This window comes from Sus scrofa, chromosome 1 (assembly GCF_000003025.6).
Source record: "Sus scrofa isolate TJ Tabasco breed Duroc chromosome 1, Sscrofa11.1, whole genome shotgun sequence".
Taxonomy (NCBI): Eukaryota; Metazoa; Chordata; class Mammalia; order Artiodactyla; family Suidae; genus Sus; species Sus scrofa.
The window spans coordinates 29666323-29686433 of record NC_010443.5 but is presented as its reverse complement, the minus strand read 5'-3'; the positions used below and the strand labels follow the sequence as shown (position 1 = coordinate 29686433).

At 41.5% G+C, this 20111-nt stretch overlaps 1 protein-coding gene across 1 annotated transcript in view; it reads right to left on the bottom strand.

The window, feature by feature from the left end:
- The window catches only part of SGK1 (serum/glucocorticoid regulated kinase 1), a 127834-nt gene that overhangs the window by 67186 nt on the left and 40537 nt on the right, over window positions 1–20111 (bottom strand). Inside the window, exon 2 of the mRNA XM_021078492.1 lies at window positions 5454–5669. Within this exon, the coding sequence (XP_020934151.1) occupies window positions 5454–5669 (216 nt within the window). The remainder of the gene's footprint in view (window positions 1–5453; window positions 5670–20111) is intronic.

Genomic DNA, 20111 nt, shown 5'->3' with positions numbered 1-20111 from the left:
CTGAGGGTGACAGATTGGCTCTTGCATTGTTTTTAGTTTCTAATTTTATCAAATTGTAATTAGCTAGTATGACCTCTGTAATTTCTGCTTTTTGGAATGTGATGAGATATGATTCATGATCTAATTCTTGGTCAGTTTTTATAACTAACTGTTCCATGTATGCTTAAAGTATATTCTTTGTTGATTAGATACAAATCTCAGCATAAATCAGATTTGATTAAATGTTTTATGAAAAGCCTTTATCCTTACGTATTATCAGTCCTCCTGAACTGGCAATTCCTAGGAGAAGTATGACAAAAATGTTTTCCTTGACATAAATTTTCGATTTTTTTGATATTTCTATTATTTGTTTTAAATATTTCCATGTTATGTTTTTCAGTGAATACAGGTTGGGGAATGTTTTATCTTCTTAGTAGCTATCTTTCATCAATGGGAAGTATTCCTCTTTGTTCCTTTCAATTTTTTTGGTCTTACATTGTATTTTTTCTGACATTTATATTATTAACAATGCTTTCCTTCTATTAGGCCTTGCCTGGAACATTTTCTAACTTACTGGCTCCTTTTGAATACATAAACTTGCAGTGTCCACATCTGTCATATCTGTTCTTTGATGTGATCATCATGGACTATAGTTTTCTCACCAACCTCATAATCCTACTTGCCTTCTGTTTCTCAGGGGTTCTTAATTATTCCTTATCCATACAATGGCATAACTTTTTCTAGCACCACTATAAATTAAAATGAGTGTGTGTGTGTGTGTGTGTGTGTGTGTGTGTGGCACATCAGATTAAGAACCTGACTAGTATCCATAAGGATGCCAGTTTGATCCCTGGCCTTGCTCAGTGGGTTAAGGATTGGTGTATGTCGCAGATGCACCTCGGATCTTGGGTTGCTGTGACTGTGGTGTCGGCTGCCAGTTGCAGCTCTGATTTGACCCCTCTTCTGGGAACGTCCATATGCCTCAGTTGTGCCCTCCCCCCCCCAAAAAAAAAAGAAGAAGAAAAAAATGTGTGTGTTTTCTGTTATTTAAGGCAAGAAAAGATGACCTTAAATGTTCAGGCTGCCATCTTGATCCAACAGCATGCTTTTCTCACATTCCCCACTCCCCCTTCAAAACACTCTTTTCCTTTCCTTCCAGCCGGGTTGATCAGGATATTGAAGGTGCTGTGAGAAATCTGCTGCAGAAGAGTTTATAAATATATTTAGTCAGCCTGCAGCCGTGGAAAAATTACTTTGGTTTCCATCTCTTCATGGCCTAAAAGTTGACTTCAACTGGAGTTTCACTGGCATGCATTATTCGGTAACAGCTTACACAGGTCTAAGTTACCCACCTCCCATCTCAGTCCCAGAAAGGTCTGTTTAATAAACAGTCCATTTAGACAGCACGACCAATAACATCACAAAATTGCTGTTCTTCTGGGTGACTTATTGGCAATACGTGTATCCCAGTTTCTTCCATGGGAGAAACATGTCTAAAGGCTACTAATTAGACAATTGGCAAGGCCTGGCACAAACAAACTGTGATATAACCCTTAGCGATTTTTTGGCCATTAAAGGCATTTAGAATGTACTATTTTTGAAATCAGAATTAAAAAAAAAACACACAGTTAATCATAAAGGACTTGTTCTTTGCTTTCCTATTTTGTTGAAAACATTCTCACCTCATTTTCTATGCTGTATCTTTATATATCAAATGCAGTTTATTTTCATTTATAGGTCATCAAATTCTAACCACAGGATTTCAGACTAAAAACGGCTTTTGAGTTAATTAGGTTAGGCCCATCATATGATGTTTGAGAGCTTTTGGACATGCTCAAGTTCATATATTGACCTTGGGGCAGAGCTGGTACCAGAATGTGGGGTGCCTGACTCCATAAATTTATATTTACATAAGTTTTTTTTAAAAAATTCCATCTCATCAGCAAAGTACCAAAAAACTTCTAGAAATAAACTCAAAGGCAAGCATGAATAATCTCAATTTTCATAGGCAGGGACATAGGCAAGAAGGATGAATTAATGACTTGCTTAAAATAATCCACATCAGGAGTTGCCAGGGGAAAACATGAGGTCTTTACTACTGGGCCTCTGCATCTAACAGGCTTTCCATCTCCTCAGCACACAACTCCACTTCCTGAAAGGACAGACATGCCTTCTCAAAGAACTATTTCATGGTTTAGTCCCTAAAGGAAAACAAAATATAGATTATTATTATTATTTTTTTGTCTTTTTAGGGCCACCACCTGCAGCATATGGAAATTCCCAGGCTAGGGGTCAAATGGGAGCTGCAGCTGCCACAGCCACAGCAACTCTGGATTGGAACTGCATCTATGACCTAGGCTGCAGCTGTGGCAACACTGGACGCTTAACCCCCTGAGCAAGGGCAAGGATTAAACCTGCATCTTCACAGATGCCATGTTGGGTTCTTAGCCCACTGAGCCACAGCGGGAACTCCTAGATTAATTTTTAAATTGTTAAAATGTAAGTGTCTTCTCAGTTGGTGGCTACCTTAGGAAAAAAGCCAGCAAAGTCGGAACCAGGTACTCCATTGTGAATTGGAGATGGAGTCACCTATAGTCTTAGATAAAGTAAAAAGAGGAATCACAATGTTGCTTTAAGTTCCTTCCCTTCCCATCATGGCTCAGTGGGTTACAACCCAACGAGTATCCATGAGGGTTCCATCCCTGGCCTCGCTCAGTGGGTTAAGGATCCGGTGTTTCCATGAGCTGTGGGTAACAGGTCACAGATGAGGCGTGGATCTGGCTGTGCTGGGGCTGTGGCTGTGGCGGGCAGCTGCAGCTCTGATCTGACCCCTAGCCTGTGAATTTCCATAAGCTTCTGCAGATGTGGTCCTAAAAAGCAAAAAAAAAAAGTTCCATCCAACTCTTTGTTTCTTGTTTCCATTTGTTCATTAATCTAGCCTCCTCCTAAGAGCTGGGCATACAGGAGGCCCTCCAGGGAACATCTAGGACCAGGCACTGGTGCCCTGGATAGATTTGCAGAGCGCTCTCTCTACCTCTGAGTCATGAGTAGTTCTGCAGACTCTAAGGAGCTGGCAAACTCTTTTAGACTCTGAGAGTCCAAGAGTCTACAAATGATGGCTAGTGGACCAACCATGTGCGTCCGTAAATAAAAGTTTTATTCGGACACAGTCAGGCGCCTTCATTTCTATGTTATCTTTGGCTGCCTTCCCTCCAAGGACAGAGCTGAACAGAAGTGACAGAGACTGTATGGCCTCGGAAGCCTAAAATAGTTGTTATCTGGCCCTTTACAGAAAAAATTTTTATTGCCTTTTATGACCAATGTGGGGTTAAGCCAATGTCTAGTTGAACAACAAATGCCCTGTGACAAATGTCCATAGCTCAGCAAACTTCTAACCTTGTCATGGAGATATAAAGCAGGATTACAGATTCACAGGCTTAGCTAATACAGAAATCAGCAAACATAAGCAATGGTGATTTATATTTGCACTTACAGTTTATGAAATATTTCATACGTATCTCATTTAATATTCTTAATAACCCAAGAAAGTAGGCCGGCAGTTACTACATTTTCATGAGGTAAATGTTTCTGAGACATTGCATAACCCAGGGTTAAAAGGAATTCAGATTCAGGTGTTTTTATCTTTCCTTGTAGCAGCAAAAATGATTCCTTATCTCTGGAAAATGCTTACTTAAAAAAAAAAGAAGGTGCAGTTATTAACATTTATCATCTTATGCTGGTTTGAAACATTATATTGGAAAAATCACTTGCAATTAATTGTACTTTGTAATAACATGTTCTGTCATTTTACTTTTTTAAAAAAAAGTTTTTTAGGGCTGCGCCTGTGGCCCATATAAGTTCCCAAACTAAGGGTGAAATTGGAGCTGCAGCAGCTAGCTACCACCATAGCCACAGCAATGCCACAGCAATGCCACATTCATCCATGAGGATGTGGGTTCAATCCCTGGCCCTGCTCAGTGGGTTAAGGATCTGGTGTTGCCTGTGAGCTATGGTGTAGGTAGCAGATGTGGCTTGAATCTGGCATTGCAGTGACGGTGGCGAAGCTGGCAACTGCAGCTCTGATTTGACCCCTAGCCTGAGAACTTCCATGGGCAGCAGATGAGGCTCTAAAAAGCCAAAAAAAAAAAAAAAAAAAAAAAAAAAAGATGATAATAAAAATAATATAAACATTTAATCTAATGTTTTAAAAAGTCAAAATAAATGAATGAAAAATACAACCCTATATTTTTGAAATTTTAGAATCTGCAAGCTGAGTTAGTTATCTGGCTTTCCTGGGTTATTAAGATTCAAAAACAAAAAGCAAAACTCTTGGAATAGCAGAGAAAAATAAATTGGTAAAAATATGAGTAGATATGAAAAATTTGAGTATGTATGCAAAAAATAGTGAAAGCTTGATATGGTTCTTGGTTACGGGTTAAGTCATACTGAGCTAAATATTTCAATAGAGGCTACAAACTTGAAAGACTGTAATGATACATTTCTTGCATCATACAAGAATTGATCTCTGTGTGATCAGAGAACTGACAAAGAATTTCTAGTTGACTAAGGCATTGTTTTATTAGTCTTGGAATAGCATTAAAAATTAGGATAAGATACTGCATGATTTTAACTATATGGCATCTTGAAAAGGCAAAACCTATGGAGAAGTAGAAAGACCAGTGGTTGCCTCATGGTTGGGGGGTGGAGAAGGATGAATAGGTGGAGCACAAGGGATTTTTAGGGCAGAGAAACAATGCTTCAAAGATGGATACGTGCCGTTATAAATCTGTCCCAACTGCAGAATACACAACATCTAGAGTGAATCCTCATGTAAACTATGGACTTAGAGTGATGATGTGTCAATGCAGGTCCATCAGCTGTAACAAATGTATGCCTCGGGGAGGAGGCTGTTGATAGTGGGGGAGACTAGGCAGGTGTGAGGGCAGGGATGATTGGGAACTCTCTCCGCCTTCCTCTCAATTGTGTTGTGAACTGAAATCTACTCTAAAAAGTAATATTTGAAGGAGTTCCTGTTGTGGCTCAGTGGTTAACGAATCTGACTAGGAACCATGAGGTTGCGGGTTCGATCCCTGCCCTTGCTCAGTGGGTTAAGGATCTGGCGTTGCCGTGACCTGTGGTGTAGGTTGCAGACGCAGTTCGGATCCTGTGTTGCTATGGCTCTGGCATAGGCCGGTGGCTACAGCTCCGATTGGACCTCTAGCCTGGGAACCTCCACATGCCACGGGAGCAGCCCAAGAAATGGTAAAAAGACAAGAAAAAAAAAAAAAAGTAAAATTTGTTTAAAAAATAATTAGTACAATACAATGAACTAACAAAGGCCACAAGTCTATATCCTTGGAAGTTTATAAATACACCCTTAAAAAAATGGGGGGAAGGTACATAACCATGGCATAAATGCAAGAAACACAGAGGCCTAGAATCCTTTCAGGAGAACAGATCCAGAGCAGACTTACTTCACACCCAGACTGCGTTTCCCATGAGCACGATTCCTTCTCCTGAGGGAGAACCCCTCTTTGGAAAGCATGGTCTCCCAGGCACGTCTGACACAAGGACGGCTCGAAGTCCGGCTCCCCGGGCGGCATGTGCACTGCGGAGGGGCCCATGTACTTTAGGCTGGGGCTCGGATGCTTGTCCACACTGACCATGGGGCTCTTGATCCATCTTCGTACCTATAAAGTGCCAAAGAAAAGAAAAAGCAAATGCATTTTACCTCCTTTGGTGTTTCATGAGGTTTTGGTGGGAAATATGGTGGGATGGACACTCATGAAAGGAGGTTCACAATTTCTCCATCTCTCAAGTCTTAATGTAACCTGAATCAATCAGGGCTGGTCACTGACTTTCCAGGAGTGCTTCTTTTTTGACCAGTCATTTCATCTTGCTGAGTCTCTCTCCCCATCTGCAAAACTAGAGTAATAATAGTTCCTTCCAGGCTGTTGTGTGGATTCTGAAATATTTTTGAATGTCCAAGTGTTTTGCTTGGTACATAGTTTTGGAGCTTATTTTACTTCAACTCTTCTCTCTCTCTCTCTCTCTCTCTCTTTTTTTTAGGGCCAAACCTGTGGTTTATGGAAGTTCCCACACTAGGAGTTGAATCTGAACTGTAGCTGCCAGCCACAGCCACAGTCACAGCAATGCGGGATCTGAGCCACATCTGCGAACTACACCATAGCTCACAGCAATGCCAGATCCTTAACCACTGAACAAGGCCAGCGATCTAACTCACTTCCTCATGGACACTAGTCAGGTTCGTTACCCCTGAGCCACACTAGAAACTCAGATAGTATTTTACTGTATTTTATTTTTGGCTATGCCTGCAGAGAAGTTCCTGGGCCGGGGATTGAACCCCTGCCACAGCAATGACCTGAGCCAGAGGAGTGGCAATGCTGGATCCTTAACCTCTAGGCCACCAGGGAACTCCTGTAAAGATATTCTAATATTAAAAAAATAGCATTTGCAAAACATTCTCTAACATAAACCATACAAATGTTTTCTTAGATCAGTCTCCCAAAGCAATAGAAATAAAAACAAAAATAAACCAATGGGACCTAATCAAAAGTACAAGCTTTTGCACAGCAAAGGAAACCATTAAAAAGAAATGAAGAGACAACCTATGGAATGGGAGAAAATAGTTGCAAATGATACAACCAACAAGGACTTAATCTCCAAAATATACAAACAACTCATACAACTCAACAGCAAAAAAACAAACAAAAAAAAAAACCCCAAACACCCCAATTGAAAAAAGGGCAGAGGACCGAAACAGACATTTCTCCAAAGAAGACATATGGGTAACCAGCAGGAACATGAAAAAATGCTCGACATCACTAATTATTAGAGAAATGCAAATCAAAATTATAATAAGGTACCACCTCACACTGATCAGAATGGCCATCAATAATAAGTCTACCAATAACAAATGCTGGGGAGGATGTGGAGAAAAGGGAACCCTGCTACACTGTTGGGGGGAATGTAAACTGGTACAACTACTATGGAAAACAGTATGAACGTTCTTTAGAAAACTAAATATAAAACTACCATATGATCCAGCAATCCCACTCCCGGGCTTATATCCAGACAAAACTACAATTCAAAAAGATACATGCACCTCTATGTTCATAGCAGCTCTATTCACAATAGCCAAAACATGGAAACAAACTAAACGCCCATCAACAGATGATTGGATTAGGAAGATGTGGTACATATGCACAATGGAATACTTCTTAGCCATAAAAAGAACGAAATAATGCCATTTGCAGCTACGTGGATGTAACTAGAAATTCTCATAGTAAAGGAAGAATGTCAGAAAAAGAAAGACAATTATCATATGGTATCATTTATATGTAGAATCTAAAATATGGCACAAATGAACCTATCTACAGAACGGAAACAGACTCACAGACTTGGAGAGCAGACTTGTGGTTCCCAAGGGTGGGGGGAGGAAGTGGGATGGACCGGGAGTTTGGGGTTAGTAGATGCAAACTATTAGGTATAGAATGGATAGTCAATGGGGTCCTGCTGTATAGCACAGGGAACTATATCCAATCACTTGTGATAGAACATGATGGAGAATAACATGAGAAAAAAGAACATATATATACATATGACTGGGTCACTTTGCTGTAGAGCAGAAATTGAGAGAATATTGTAAATCAACTACATTTTAGTAACAATTTTTTAAAAAGAATGACATTTATATAGCACCTTAAATATAAAAGGCACTGTTCTAAGTGTTTAACATGCATTGTTTTGTTTAGTCCTCAGAATAGTCTCACAAGATAGGTACTAATCCCATTTTGCAGATAAGAAAACAGAGGCACAGAGAAATGAAGCAAATATCCCCAAGATGCAAAGACAGGACCCAGGCACCCTGAATCCAGTTTTAACAAGTGTTTGAATGTTATGAGACTTATCGAATGCTTGAAATTCATCCTTATTCAATATGTCTTTTCCATGCTCTTTGAAACTTCTGAGGATTCTTTTCACAGTTAATCAATTGGTGAAATCAGCATATACTAAAATGATGAAAAAATAAAATCACAGTACTGAATTTTAGTCCATAATGCTGACAATTAGATTTAAAAAAAAAATCATTTGAGAATAAACTAAAATTGCAATAGCATAGGAATGTTTAAGCAATTTGATGGAATATTATGCCATCACTAAAAATAAATATTGTGAAGACTCTGTAGCAATATGGAAAATATTTAGAACATAATTATATGAAAAAAAGCCAAATGCAGAATTGTTCAATCACTGTAATTGCAAATGTAAAAATATACATACTATCTATAGACAAAGCAAGGAAGTAATAGGCAGACTAGAAACTGTTCCATTCCTTTTTAGGATGATGGATGTCTTAGTTTTCCCTCTTTTTTTTTTGTCTTTTTCTAGGCCCGCACCTGCAGCACATGGAGATTCCCAGGCTAAGGGTCTAATCAGAGCTGTAGCTGCCGGCCTACACCACAGCCACAGCCACATGGGATTCGAGCCGCGTCTGCGACCTACACCACAGCTCATGGCAACGCCGGATCCTTAACCCACTGAGCAAGGGCAGGGATCGAACCCACAACCTCATGGTTCCTAGTCGGATTCATTAACCACTGCGCCATGACAGGAACTCCAGCTTTCCCTCTTTTTACAGTGTCTTGTTCTTTAATTTTTTTTTTTAAAGAATAATTTCTTCTAAAGTCTATAAGGTTCTCAAGCAATTAAAATGATCATATTTCTTTCTTTGGTTATATACATCTTTTAATTGCTTTATTTATAGCAATTAAATCCCGTCTAAAACAATCTTTTTGTTTTTACTATCCTAAAGTTAACATTTGGGAGGTTTCTAGCATTATTTCTTGCACTCTAGAGTCCCATAAGCACATTGCCAGGTGCATTCAAAGTGTTTACTTAATTTACTAATGAAAGACTAAATGAAACTCTAAAAGTTTGAGATTACAATAGAACCTCTCTTCCTGATGATCTAATAATTGTGTCAAATGTGTTTTCGATCAATCTAAAAAGTACTAAATTTCATTAGAGATGGAAAATGTTTTTTACTCTTCATCAGAGGGTTTTGAGAGCTTGACGTTTGGTAATTTGTTCCTGATTGTTGCCAACCTTGTGTTTTAACAGTCTTTTATTCTGGCTTACTTTTTTTTTTTTTTTTTTGTCTTTTTAGGGCTGCACCTGCAGCATAGGGAGGTTCCCGGGCTAGGGGTTGAATCGGACCTGAAGCCACTGGCCTAGGCCACAGCCACAGCAATGCCAGATCTGAGCCACATCTGCGACCTACATGGCAAAACTGGATACTTAACACACCGAGCAAGGGCAGAGATTGAACCTGCGTCCTCCGATGCCAGTCAGATTCATTTCTGCTGAGCCATGCATGATGGGAACTCCCCTATTCTGGCTTAATTTTGATGTTTGTTTTGCCAAGTAGATTTAATATTTTAACTTCATTCATTCGTCGCTCATTGTAAAATTTTAAACAGATTTATCATCAAATGAATTTGTATGGCCTGATTAAGAATCCTGATATAGTGAAATGTAAGTCTTAAGGACTTACATTTAAGGACCACTATATCTAGAGTAAATCACATGCACTATGGTCTTGCAATTATTCAATTCATAGTGGAAGAATGTTCATGTGACTGAATCTAATCTTTCATTAGGTTCTAGAAAAAAAGTTTTTATCAAAACAAAAAATTTGGAGACATTAGATCTCACTTCAAAAAACACAAATGAGGAATTCCCATTGTGGTGCAGCAGAAATGAATCCGACTAGGAACCATGAGGTCATGGGTTCGATCCCTGGCCTTGCTCAGTTGGTTAAGGATCCGGTGCTGCTGTGAGCTGTGGTGTAGGTTGCAGATGCAGCTCGGATCTGGCGTTGCTGTGGCTCTGATGTAGGCTGGCAGGTACAGCTCTGATTCGACCCCAAGCCTGGGAACCTCCAGGCTGAGGCGTGGCCCCCAAAAGACAAAAAACAAACAAACAAACCCACAAATAATCTATAAACTTAAATGACCTTTTGGATATTAGAAAGTATAGACATTAAGAATCACATTCGGAAGATGTGGTATATATACACAATGGAATACTACTCAGCCATAAAAAAGAATGACATCATGCCATTTGCAGCAACATGGATGGAACTAGAGAATCTCATACTGAGTGAAATGAGCCAGAAAGACAAAGACAAATACCATATGATATCACTTATAACTGGAATCTAATATCCAGCACAAATGAACATCTCCTCAGAAAAGAAAATCATGGACTTGGAGAAGAGACTTGTGGTTGCCTAATGGGAGGGGGAGGGAGTGGGAGGGATCGGGAGCTTGGGCTTATCAGACACAACTTAGAATAGATTTACAAGGAGATCCTGCTGAATAGCATTGAGAACTATGTCTAGATACTCATGTTGCAACAGAAGAAAGGGTGGGGGAAAAACTGTAACTGTAATGTATACATGTAAGGATAACCTGACCCCCTTGCTGTACAGTGGGAAAAGAAAATAAAAAAAAAAAAAAAGAAAAGAAAAGAGAAAAAAAAAAAAAAAAAAAAAGAATCACATAAGGGGATTTTCTGCTGTTGTGCAATGGGATTGGCAGTGTCTCTACAGTGCCAGGACGCAGGTTCAATCCCCGGCTGGCATGGTGGATTAAAGATCCAGCATTACCACAGCTGCTGTGTAGGATCTTATGGAGTTCCCTGCCCTGGAAACTCCATAAGCCTCGGGGCGGCCAGAAAAAAAAAAAGTCACATAAGGAATTGTCATTTTATTTGATGTCTAGCTAAGAATTCTCAAAATAGTTCAGATGACTTTGAGCATAGGCTACCAAAGAACCCATAGATGCTTTTAGAGAATTTCAGAGTTGGAAGAAATCCAAAGATGTTGGTAATTTGCCCAATGTGACAATGTAAATTAATATGTGGGGAAAATTATACCTCCTGATTTAAGCAAATAATTCAACTATTTTCTACTAGGGTATAAGCTGACAAACTCAGTGCCTTCAGAGGCTGGCAGGAATAGGAAATGTGTGAAGCCCTGTGACCAGGGTATAAGAATAGAGAGTGGTGAGGATTGTGGCAAACTAGGAGTGCATACTTGCTAAGGGTTTTTTAACTTTAAACTTAAGAAAATGAACAAACAAATAAAACCTCTAAGCAAACAAACAATGCCAGCCAAATAAAACCCTAGTCAAATATAGCCTACACCTCCAAAAATCACCACCTGATCCTTGAAGTTATCCTAGGAAGTAGAATAAGTATAAAGCAGAACTCTATGAAGTAGAAATAAAATGATTTGCTACCTACTAGCTTAAAAAAAACCAAAGCTTTCAACATTTTAACTTTATTCATTCATTCGTCACTCATTATTGAAGACCAGCTATGTGTTGGCATATTCTAGGCCTTGATAATCCAATGGTTCTTGTAAGACAGATCCTCAAAACCCATCCTCATAGAGCTTGATTTATAACTGAGAGAATAAACTTATCTATTAAGGGAATAAGCTATTTATTTAATAAATAAGTAAATTACAGTAAGTAGGAGTTCCTGTTGTGGCTCAGTGGGTTATGAACCCGACTAGTATCCATGAGGATGCAGGTTCGATCCCTGGCCTCCTCAGTGGGCTAAGGATCCAGCTTTGCCACAAGCTGCAGTTTGGATCCTGCATTGCTGTGGCTGCGGCGTAGGGTGGCAGCTGCAGCTCTGATTTGACGCCAAGCCTGGGAACTTCCATATGCCTCAGGTATGGCCCAAGGGGGAAAAAAAAATACACACACACACACACACACACATATATATATATATATATATATATATCTTGTGTTCCTTTAGAAGGAATAAAGCAGAGATGAATGATCAGATCATTGAGGGTGGAAGGGTACAATTTTGGGGCGGGGGGCACACCTGTGGCATTTGGAAGTTCCCAGCCCAGGAATTGAACTTGAAATGCAGTTGCAACCTGCGTCACAGCTGTGGCAACACTGGATCCTTAACCCCATGTGCCACAGAGGAACTTCCAATCATGTTCTTTAAAAAAAAATTATCATTGACCATATCAGCAGCATGCAGAAATTCCTGAGCCAGGGATTGAACCTGTGTCACAGCACTGACTAGAGCCACAGCAGTGACAACACCAGATCCTTAACCCTCTGAACCAAAAGGGAAGTCCCTGCAATTTTAATTTTATGAAAAAAGAAGGCTTCCCTGAGAAGGTGGCTTTTCAGTCAAGACCTGAGAGGTGAAAAGGTTATAGAAGTGAGCTATCCAATAGGCAGCTGGATCAAGTCTGGATTTCAGGCGAAAGAGTCAAGCTGCAAATATATGTTTGAGACTTGAAATAAATAACCATATTCTACTGAGGTCTTCCAGGAAAAAAACCACCCAATGACTTTCTGGGAACTTCTTGTGAAGTATGTGTCTAGGTGTTAAGCTCATATTTCTGGGGCTTTTATTATTAGAATCTATTATATTTCATGCAAACTTACTGAAATTAGTGATTTACTCAAGTCTTGTTAAGAGCTTGTATGTGTTTAGTGCCTAACACCCTCCCCTGGGAACAGAGTGTGGGTGGGGTGATATTTCCTTAGAAAGGCCCAAATAACCTACAACAAATTAACCCAGTCTGAGCCTTACAGACAGGGGCATAAGATAGTCTCTCTCTCTCTCCACAGAAAATGTAGCAAGACAAGACACGGAAACAACCCAAATGTCCATTGACAGATGATTGGATCAGGAAGAGGTAGTATATATACACAATGGAATACTACTCAGGCGTAAAAAAAACACGACATAATGCCATTTGCAGCAACATGGATGGAACTAGAGACTCTCATACTGAGTGAAAGAGAAAGACAAATACCATATGATATCATTTATAACTGGAATCTAATATACAGCACAAATGAACCTTTCCACAGAAAAGAAAATCATGGACTTGGAGAATAGACTTGTGGCTGCCTGGGGGGAGAGGGAGGGAGTGGGAAGGATCGGGAGCTTGGGGTTAATGGATGCAAACAATTGCTCTTGGAAAGGATTTACAATGAGATCCTGTTGTGTAGCACTGAGAATTATGTCTAGATACTTACATCGCAACACAACAATGGGAGGAAAAAGTATGATAATATGTATGTGTAACTTGGTCCCTATGCTGTACAATGGAAAAAAATAAATTAAAAAAAAAAAAAAAGAAAATGTGGCAAGAGAAATTTAGTAATATTCCCTTTCTCCAGAAGTTTCAGGGAGAAAGGGGTTAAAAAAATAGATATAGCAATGCATTTGGTAACAGGACTGTTCCAGGCATTAATGGCCCGCTTTGTCTCAAAACGCTTTATCTCCTTTGGCTTCAGTCTGTCCCTCCCTGAGACTCCTTTACACATTTCACTGCTCTGTAGCCTCCCAAGTGGTTTTTATAGACCTGATTAATGATGGGGTTGACGATGTGTATTTGATCTTGAGAGAGAAGCTGGACTGGGAGTGCGTATGAGGGCCCTCTGGCCTAGAGCCCTGCAAGGTGCCCTCCAAAACTGCTGAGTGCAGAACGGCTGGCTCCCTTGGCCCCGAGGGAATTCAAGCACAACCAGCCTATTGTGTTCCTTCAGGCGGTGCATTGCTCCAGGGGAGTCTCGGACAGCGAGTGGCTTTGGGAGTCCCTCAGAGACCAGTCACAATGGCTCTCGGAAAACCCTAGCAGCTGTGTGTGTGAGAAGAGTGAATGCCCGGATACAGTCCTCGGCCCTGGCTCCTCGGCCACCTGGGCCTGGTTTTATTCAGGGCCACACATGCGTTTGTGGAGAGCACTGTAAACAAACACTGACTGGCGTGAGACATCCTCTTCACCCTGGACAAACCAAACTCCCTCACTTGGGGTTTCTGGAAGCCTGTTCTTCAAACTATACCAAACTTTTTCAGAAGCAATTACTTCTCCAGACACGGGGTCAAAGACTAAGGCCTTTCTTTTTAACCTTACAGCTACTCTTACAGACCAGTATGTGTACAAAAACATGAAGCCAATTTCTTGGCTAAGTCAGTCTGCCCTGGTTTTATAAATTTCTTTATTTGACACATACACACACAAAACCCTCCAAAAGCAATAATCCCTCAGACTAGAAATTCACCAGATGTGATTAAAGAGATTGGCTGGCTTCGAGGGATTTTCCACTAGTGGTTTTTTTCCGATTATGTAATAGTAAACAGATATTACCCTTCATTTAATATGGTTTAGCTGATAATGATGTCAGCTGATGCAGAAAAATTATCGTGTCTTCACGTGACTTATTTGCGAACACATCAGGCAGAGCTTGCTCGTCCCATCATTCCTTTTGTTTTCCAGCAGTAAAGGGCTGTCTTTTCCCTAAAATCCAAGCAAACTTGATGTAGGGCACAATTGTGGCAGTTTCCAGAGGGGTGTTTTTTACAATAAAAAACTGACTTTGTTTATATGATGCCACGGTAGCTTTTAGCTCAGATATGGTCGAGCAAGTTTTTGAGTGAAATTATTTGAAAAATTCAATTGATTATAAAAAGAGCCTTCCACACCGATTCCTTTTCCAGAGGGGGCCTGCCAGCAGGCTGGTTATGACATTAATGTAATTCAGGAGAAGGCTCCTGGAAGCAAATTCTTTTCACATTGGTGCCTGGGGTGGCTTGAGAGGCATGGCTCCTAAAATACGACAGTGGCTATGATACAAGGTCAGTGATACTAATCTGATTTCCTCACTGGAGCTATACCAGGTCGTCATCGTCTAGCTTTCTTCCCTCTGAACATCTGTAGTGTTTATTGCTTATATAAAACCATGGGGCTTTGAAGCTCACTGCTACTTATTATGCCCATGTCATCTCTTCACCTGGAACAGAAGGGTGAGGACAGCGTCTTAGGCTTTTTTTTTTTTTTAACTTCCCCAGAGGCATCAGGTCTTCCAAATAATAGGCAATAAAAATAGGTACTGCTTGATTATTTTTGCCAATAACTCCGTTCATTTATAGATCCTAACACGCTTTGCTAACCATCCACTATCAAGGTAATAAATGTGCTCTGAAGAACTAATTCCTTTACACAGCACTAGCTCCCCAGAGCCGGCACCCAGGGTGGCTTCTGGAATTCCCCATCCTTTCATGCCCTTGCACTTGGGATTTCCCGGTCCTTTCTTCGAAGCGTCGACCGAGGGAGTAGCATCCTGTTCTAGGTTCTCAGGGTCCACCCTGTGTTTTCCCCAGGCTTAGTCTGGGGGGATGGGGTGCCGGGGAAGACGAAGGGGAAGTGGCAGAAAAGAGAGGACCCCATCTCTCCATCCTTTTTTTTTTTTTTTTTTTTTTTTGGCTTTTTGCCATTTCTTGGGCCGCTCCCGCGGCACATGGAGATTCCCAGGTTTGGGGTCTAATCGGAGCGGTAGCCACCGGTCTACGCCGGAGCCACAGCAACGCGGGATCCGAGCTGCGTCTGCGACCTACACCACAGCTCACGGCAACGCCGGATCCTCAACCCACTGAGCAAGGCCAGGCATTGAACCCGCAACCTCAGGGTTCCTAGTCGGATTCCTTAACCAGTGAGCCACGACGGGAACTCCTCCACCCTTTTCTACGCTGCTGCTCACAGCGGCCGGTACCCCTAGTTCCATCTCTTGCTTTAGCCGCCCGCCTCGCCCTCCGTGCTTTGCAGCGCCCGCCCTCCGTGCCCTGCAGCAGCCTGACGGCGAGAGGATTCAACACCAAACACAGTCCTCCTACTCAGTTCCATGAATCCCCCTCGGGCTCCTCCCCACGAGATACTCACGCCACCCCACCCAGCTTGAAATAGAAAAGGCTCCGAACTCATGGACCTCAGTCTTTCTCTGGAAATGGAGTCAAGATTTCCTCAGTCCTTTCAGTTCTGGGACTGAGCCTTTAAGGTTGAATGAGTCTTTCCTGGATGTAGAAATATTTTTGAAAAAAGAAAAAGAGGAAGAAGGAGAGAATTATTTCAGGCCATCGCTCTCAGGGGCGGTCTGGGCTCTCTGCGCTTGGAATTGAAAAATGAGGCTCAGGGAAAACGGCAACGCTGGGCTGATCCTCGGGAAAGAACCTGGCCGGCTGGGCCGCAGCTCACCCACCCCCACGCGCTTTGGAACCTTCCTCTTGTGGTTCTTTCAAGAAATCCCCGGTTCCAGGACCTTTAACTTCTCCCTCTGTCTTGGCTGCTGTCTCCAGTATTCAACACACTGGTCTTGAAAGAGCTCTCAAAAGCCAGCAAACTCCCTAAACACGTTACATCCCCGTTTCACCCACAAACGTCCTTGTTTACAGAAACCCTCTTTCACCACCACCCAGGCCCTTTTCCTTCTTAGGCCACTTCATGAAAACATGATCTCCATTTCTTCACCTTAGGTTTACTCCTCCACCCATAGTAATTTACTCATGAAAGACTATTTATGAATCACCTAATGTTTTCCGGGACTAAAGAGACGAACAAGGCAAAGCGTCTCACTCCGTTGAAACAAGTTTTTACTGGGATGCCAATAGACCCGATTCTCAAATCCAGTGGAGCTTTTTCTGTACTTACCTAGCTTGCATACTCCTTAGCATTTAAAGGTTTCAACTAAAGTTGAACAACTCTCTGCCTGGCATTATGCTGGGTGGTAGAGGCACAAAGAAATGTCATTGTTTGAGTGACCTTTGAATGAGGCTGCTTGCATTTCAGAGGAAACTGCCCCATGTGCCTGTGGGTTACCACATCATAGTAAGTGTTAATGTAGCAAACAGTTAAAAGCTCTAGAACTGTACTGCCTGGCTGCAAAGCCCAGCATCACTGCTTGGGCAATTGATTGAGACTCTCCAAGCACAGTTTCTACACTTGTGAAATAGAGATAATAATAACACCATAATACCAACCTCATCAGGGTTTTGTGAAGACTAAAATGAGACAGTGCAAGTAAATTCAGTGCTTGGCACTGGGTGAACACTTGGTTAGTCTTTGCTAATACAAGCCATGGAAGAATATTGTACAAAGTGCTATGACAGGGGAAAAAAAAAAAAAAAAGGTAGATTTTTGGGCCAGTTGGAAGAAATCAGGGAATGCTTCCTGGAGGAAGTGATGGTTAAACTGATTTTGAAGGTTGAGTTAAAAGAGGCCAGATGAGTTGAAATGGGAAAGACATTTCCAGCAGAGAGGATGGCAGAAGCCAAAAATACAGAGGCAAGAATCTGCATGATTTACATAGAACATGAGCCCAGTGGGAGGGGCAAGAACTGAAGCTGGATAGAAAGGTTGGGTCACGGGGCAAGGAATGGTCATTGAAGTTTTAAGCAGGAGAGTGGGACAGTCAGATGTGTCTTTCAGTGCGGTATGAAGGATGGATCTAAGTTGGTCAAGATCATAAAAAGCTGGATGAGTCAGGAATTTTTGATTAAAAAAGAAACGATAAGGGCCAAGGGCCAAAAAGTAGCAGTGGAGGTGGAAAGAAGGGATGAATCAGCAAAACCATCTATCACGCAGTTCTCGGGTCTATATCCTTTTCTCCACTGGAGAACCACTATCTGGTCTTTTACCTGGATTTTTAAAGCCCCTTGATGGTCTTAACAAATTTCCATGCTCACTGAAACCACAGCATCTTTCCAAATGCAAAAGCTGATCTTGTCCCAACTTTAAACTCTTCAGTGGTTTCCCATCAATGGCAGCAGTGGCTTTCAAACCTGTTTGGTAAGGATGGATATGCTACAGGAAAGCCCTGTGTGTACACATGTATAATAATATAGAGACATAACTGAAACAATTGGTCTACTTCCAAGTTTATTGTTACATGAAATGCACTTACATTTTCTATTCTTTTTTTTTTTTTTTTCCGCTTTTTTAGAGCTGCACTCATGGCATATGGAGGTTCCCAAGCTAGGGGTCTAATCGGAGCTATGGCTGCTGGTCTACACTACAGCCACAGCAACTCGGGATCTGAGCTGCGTCTGTGACTTACACCACAGTTCACAGCAATGCCAGAGCCTTAACCCACTAACCAAGGCCAGGGATGGAACCCACAATCTCATGGTTCCTAGTTGGATTCGTTTCCGATGTGCCATGATGGGAATTCCCTACGTTTTCTATCCTAATCTCTTCCTTTAAAGGGCTTATTACAACCTACTTACTTGATTTAATAACCCACTAATAGGTGACATACAAATTGAAAAAATACTCCGAGCTCCCTTTGTGGCTCATTGGTTAACAAACCCGACTAGGATCCATGAGGATTCAGGTTCAATCCCTTGGCCTTGATCAGAGGGTTGAGGATCCAGCGTTGCCATGAGCTATGGTGTAGGTTGCAGATGTGGCTCAGATCTGGCGTTGCTATGGTTGTGGCATAAGCCTGTGGCTAGAGCTCTGATTTGACCCCTAGCCTGGGAACCTCCACATGCTGCGGGTATGGTCCTAAAATAGCAAAAAAAAAAAAAAAAAAAAAAAGGAAAAATACTCATCTAAAAATTGAAATGGTAAAGTCTAAACTCCTTGGCCTGGGAAAACAATTCCCCTGGGGTCTGGGCTCTCCTTTCCCATTGTGCCCCCAAAGCATTCCAGATCCTCCACCATATCATTTAATTTAGTTTTCTTAAAGACTGATTTAATTTGCTGTTTTCTTAAAGACTGGCCTCCTAAGTCTTTGTTTGTGTATAAACTCTTCCCTGTGACCCACCTTGTCCATCTGGGAACTCCTACTGAGTGTCACACACTTGGGACAGTCTACCAGTTCACCATTGTGTGGCTTCTTAATACCCTTGACCTGTTAGGGATTTATTTGTTCAAATGGGAACATACATTCATTCCACTTTACTTGTCGATTTCTCCGATTAGAGTGTTAATTTCATAAGGAGAAAGATACTATTTTCTCTCATTTATTCATTAATGGAGAATTTATGAGATTCCTTTTCTGTGTTCGATCTTCCTGGCCCATCTCTTCCCTATTTCCTACCTGTCTTCACTTTGAGCTGAAGCTCCCAAGGAAAGAGGCTCACTATTATACTCCCAGAGCACAACTCCCAGCACATAGGAAATAATAAAGAAATGCTTGTTGACTGGCTGAAAGCCAGATACTATTCTAGGCACAAGGAATAAAAAATAAGAGGAAACTGGAGTAAGGATCCAGAGTTGTCACTGTTGTGGAACAGGTTCGATCCCTGGCCTGGAAACTTCCGCATGTCATGGGCACAGGCCCAAACAAACACACGAACCAAACGACAGTGTTAACGCTAGTATGAGTTCATCTTTGGGGCCACCTGGGATGGGGCCATGATGGGGATGGGTTTTGGATAGAGAGGATGGCCTGATGGGCTTGGCTGCAACCAGCCTTGGGGATGAACATGAATAGGGCAAGACAGAAAGCCAAAGCGGTAAGGACACCAGTCTCTTTTCAAAGGGACTTGAAAGCCCATGTGCCAAAATGTTATCCTTCACTCACAGGGAGGGCCAACAAGGATTTTAAACGTTCAAGGAATTGGACCTGTTGGACTCTAGATGAACTGGAATATGTCCAGGGGAAAGAAAGGCAGCCTAGACTACAGGGACGAGCACAATGACAGACTAGCTGTGGACTCAAAAAGGCACATCTTCTACATGTGTTTCTAAACCCAGGGGTGATTTTTAGAAAATGAAGGTAAACCAGTCGCTTTGACAATTTAAAAATTTTATTTTCAAGCACTATGTGTTGTGGGTGAAGGCCACAGAAGAGTGAATGAAGCATGGAAAGAGTGGGACCTTGGAGGTCTAAGGGAGGAGAAGGTAGGGAAGGAGGTCACTGGAGGGGGTGGTGGGACAGGCCATCCCTGAGTATAATACAGAGAAAGCGCCAATCTGCATCCGCGGTGGAGGGTTCCAGTATGTCCATCAGGCCATCTCCTTCCCTTCTTCCTCCTACTCCCCACCTCAAATCTCATATAGTGTCAGAAATTTATTTCATATAGCCGTTAAATTCCTTCATAAGTATATTATGACCATTATGCATTTAATAAATTCTTATGGTTCAGGGTAGGGCCAGGCATGGCACATGGAAGGTTACCAAACAACAAGTTTAATATTGCTTTTATGTTACTCTGAGGTTAATCAGTTTCCAAGTGCTTTGAGTTTCATCACAATTTACTGAACAGAAAAACATTGA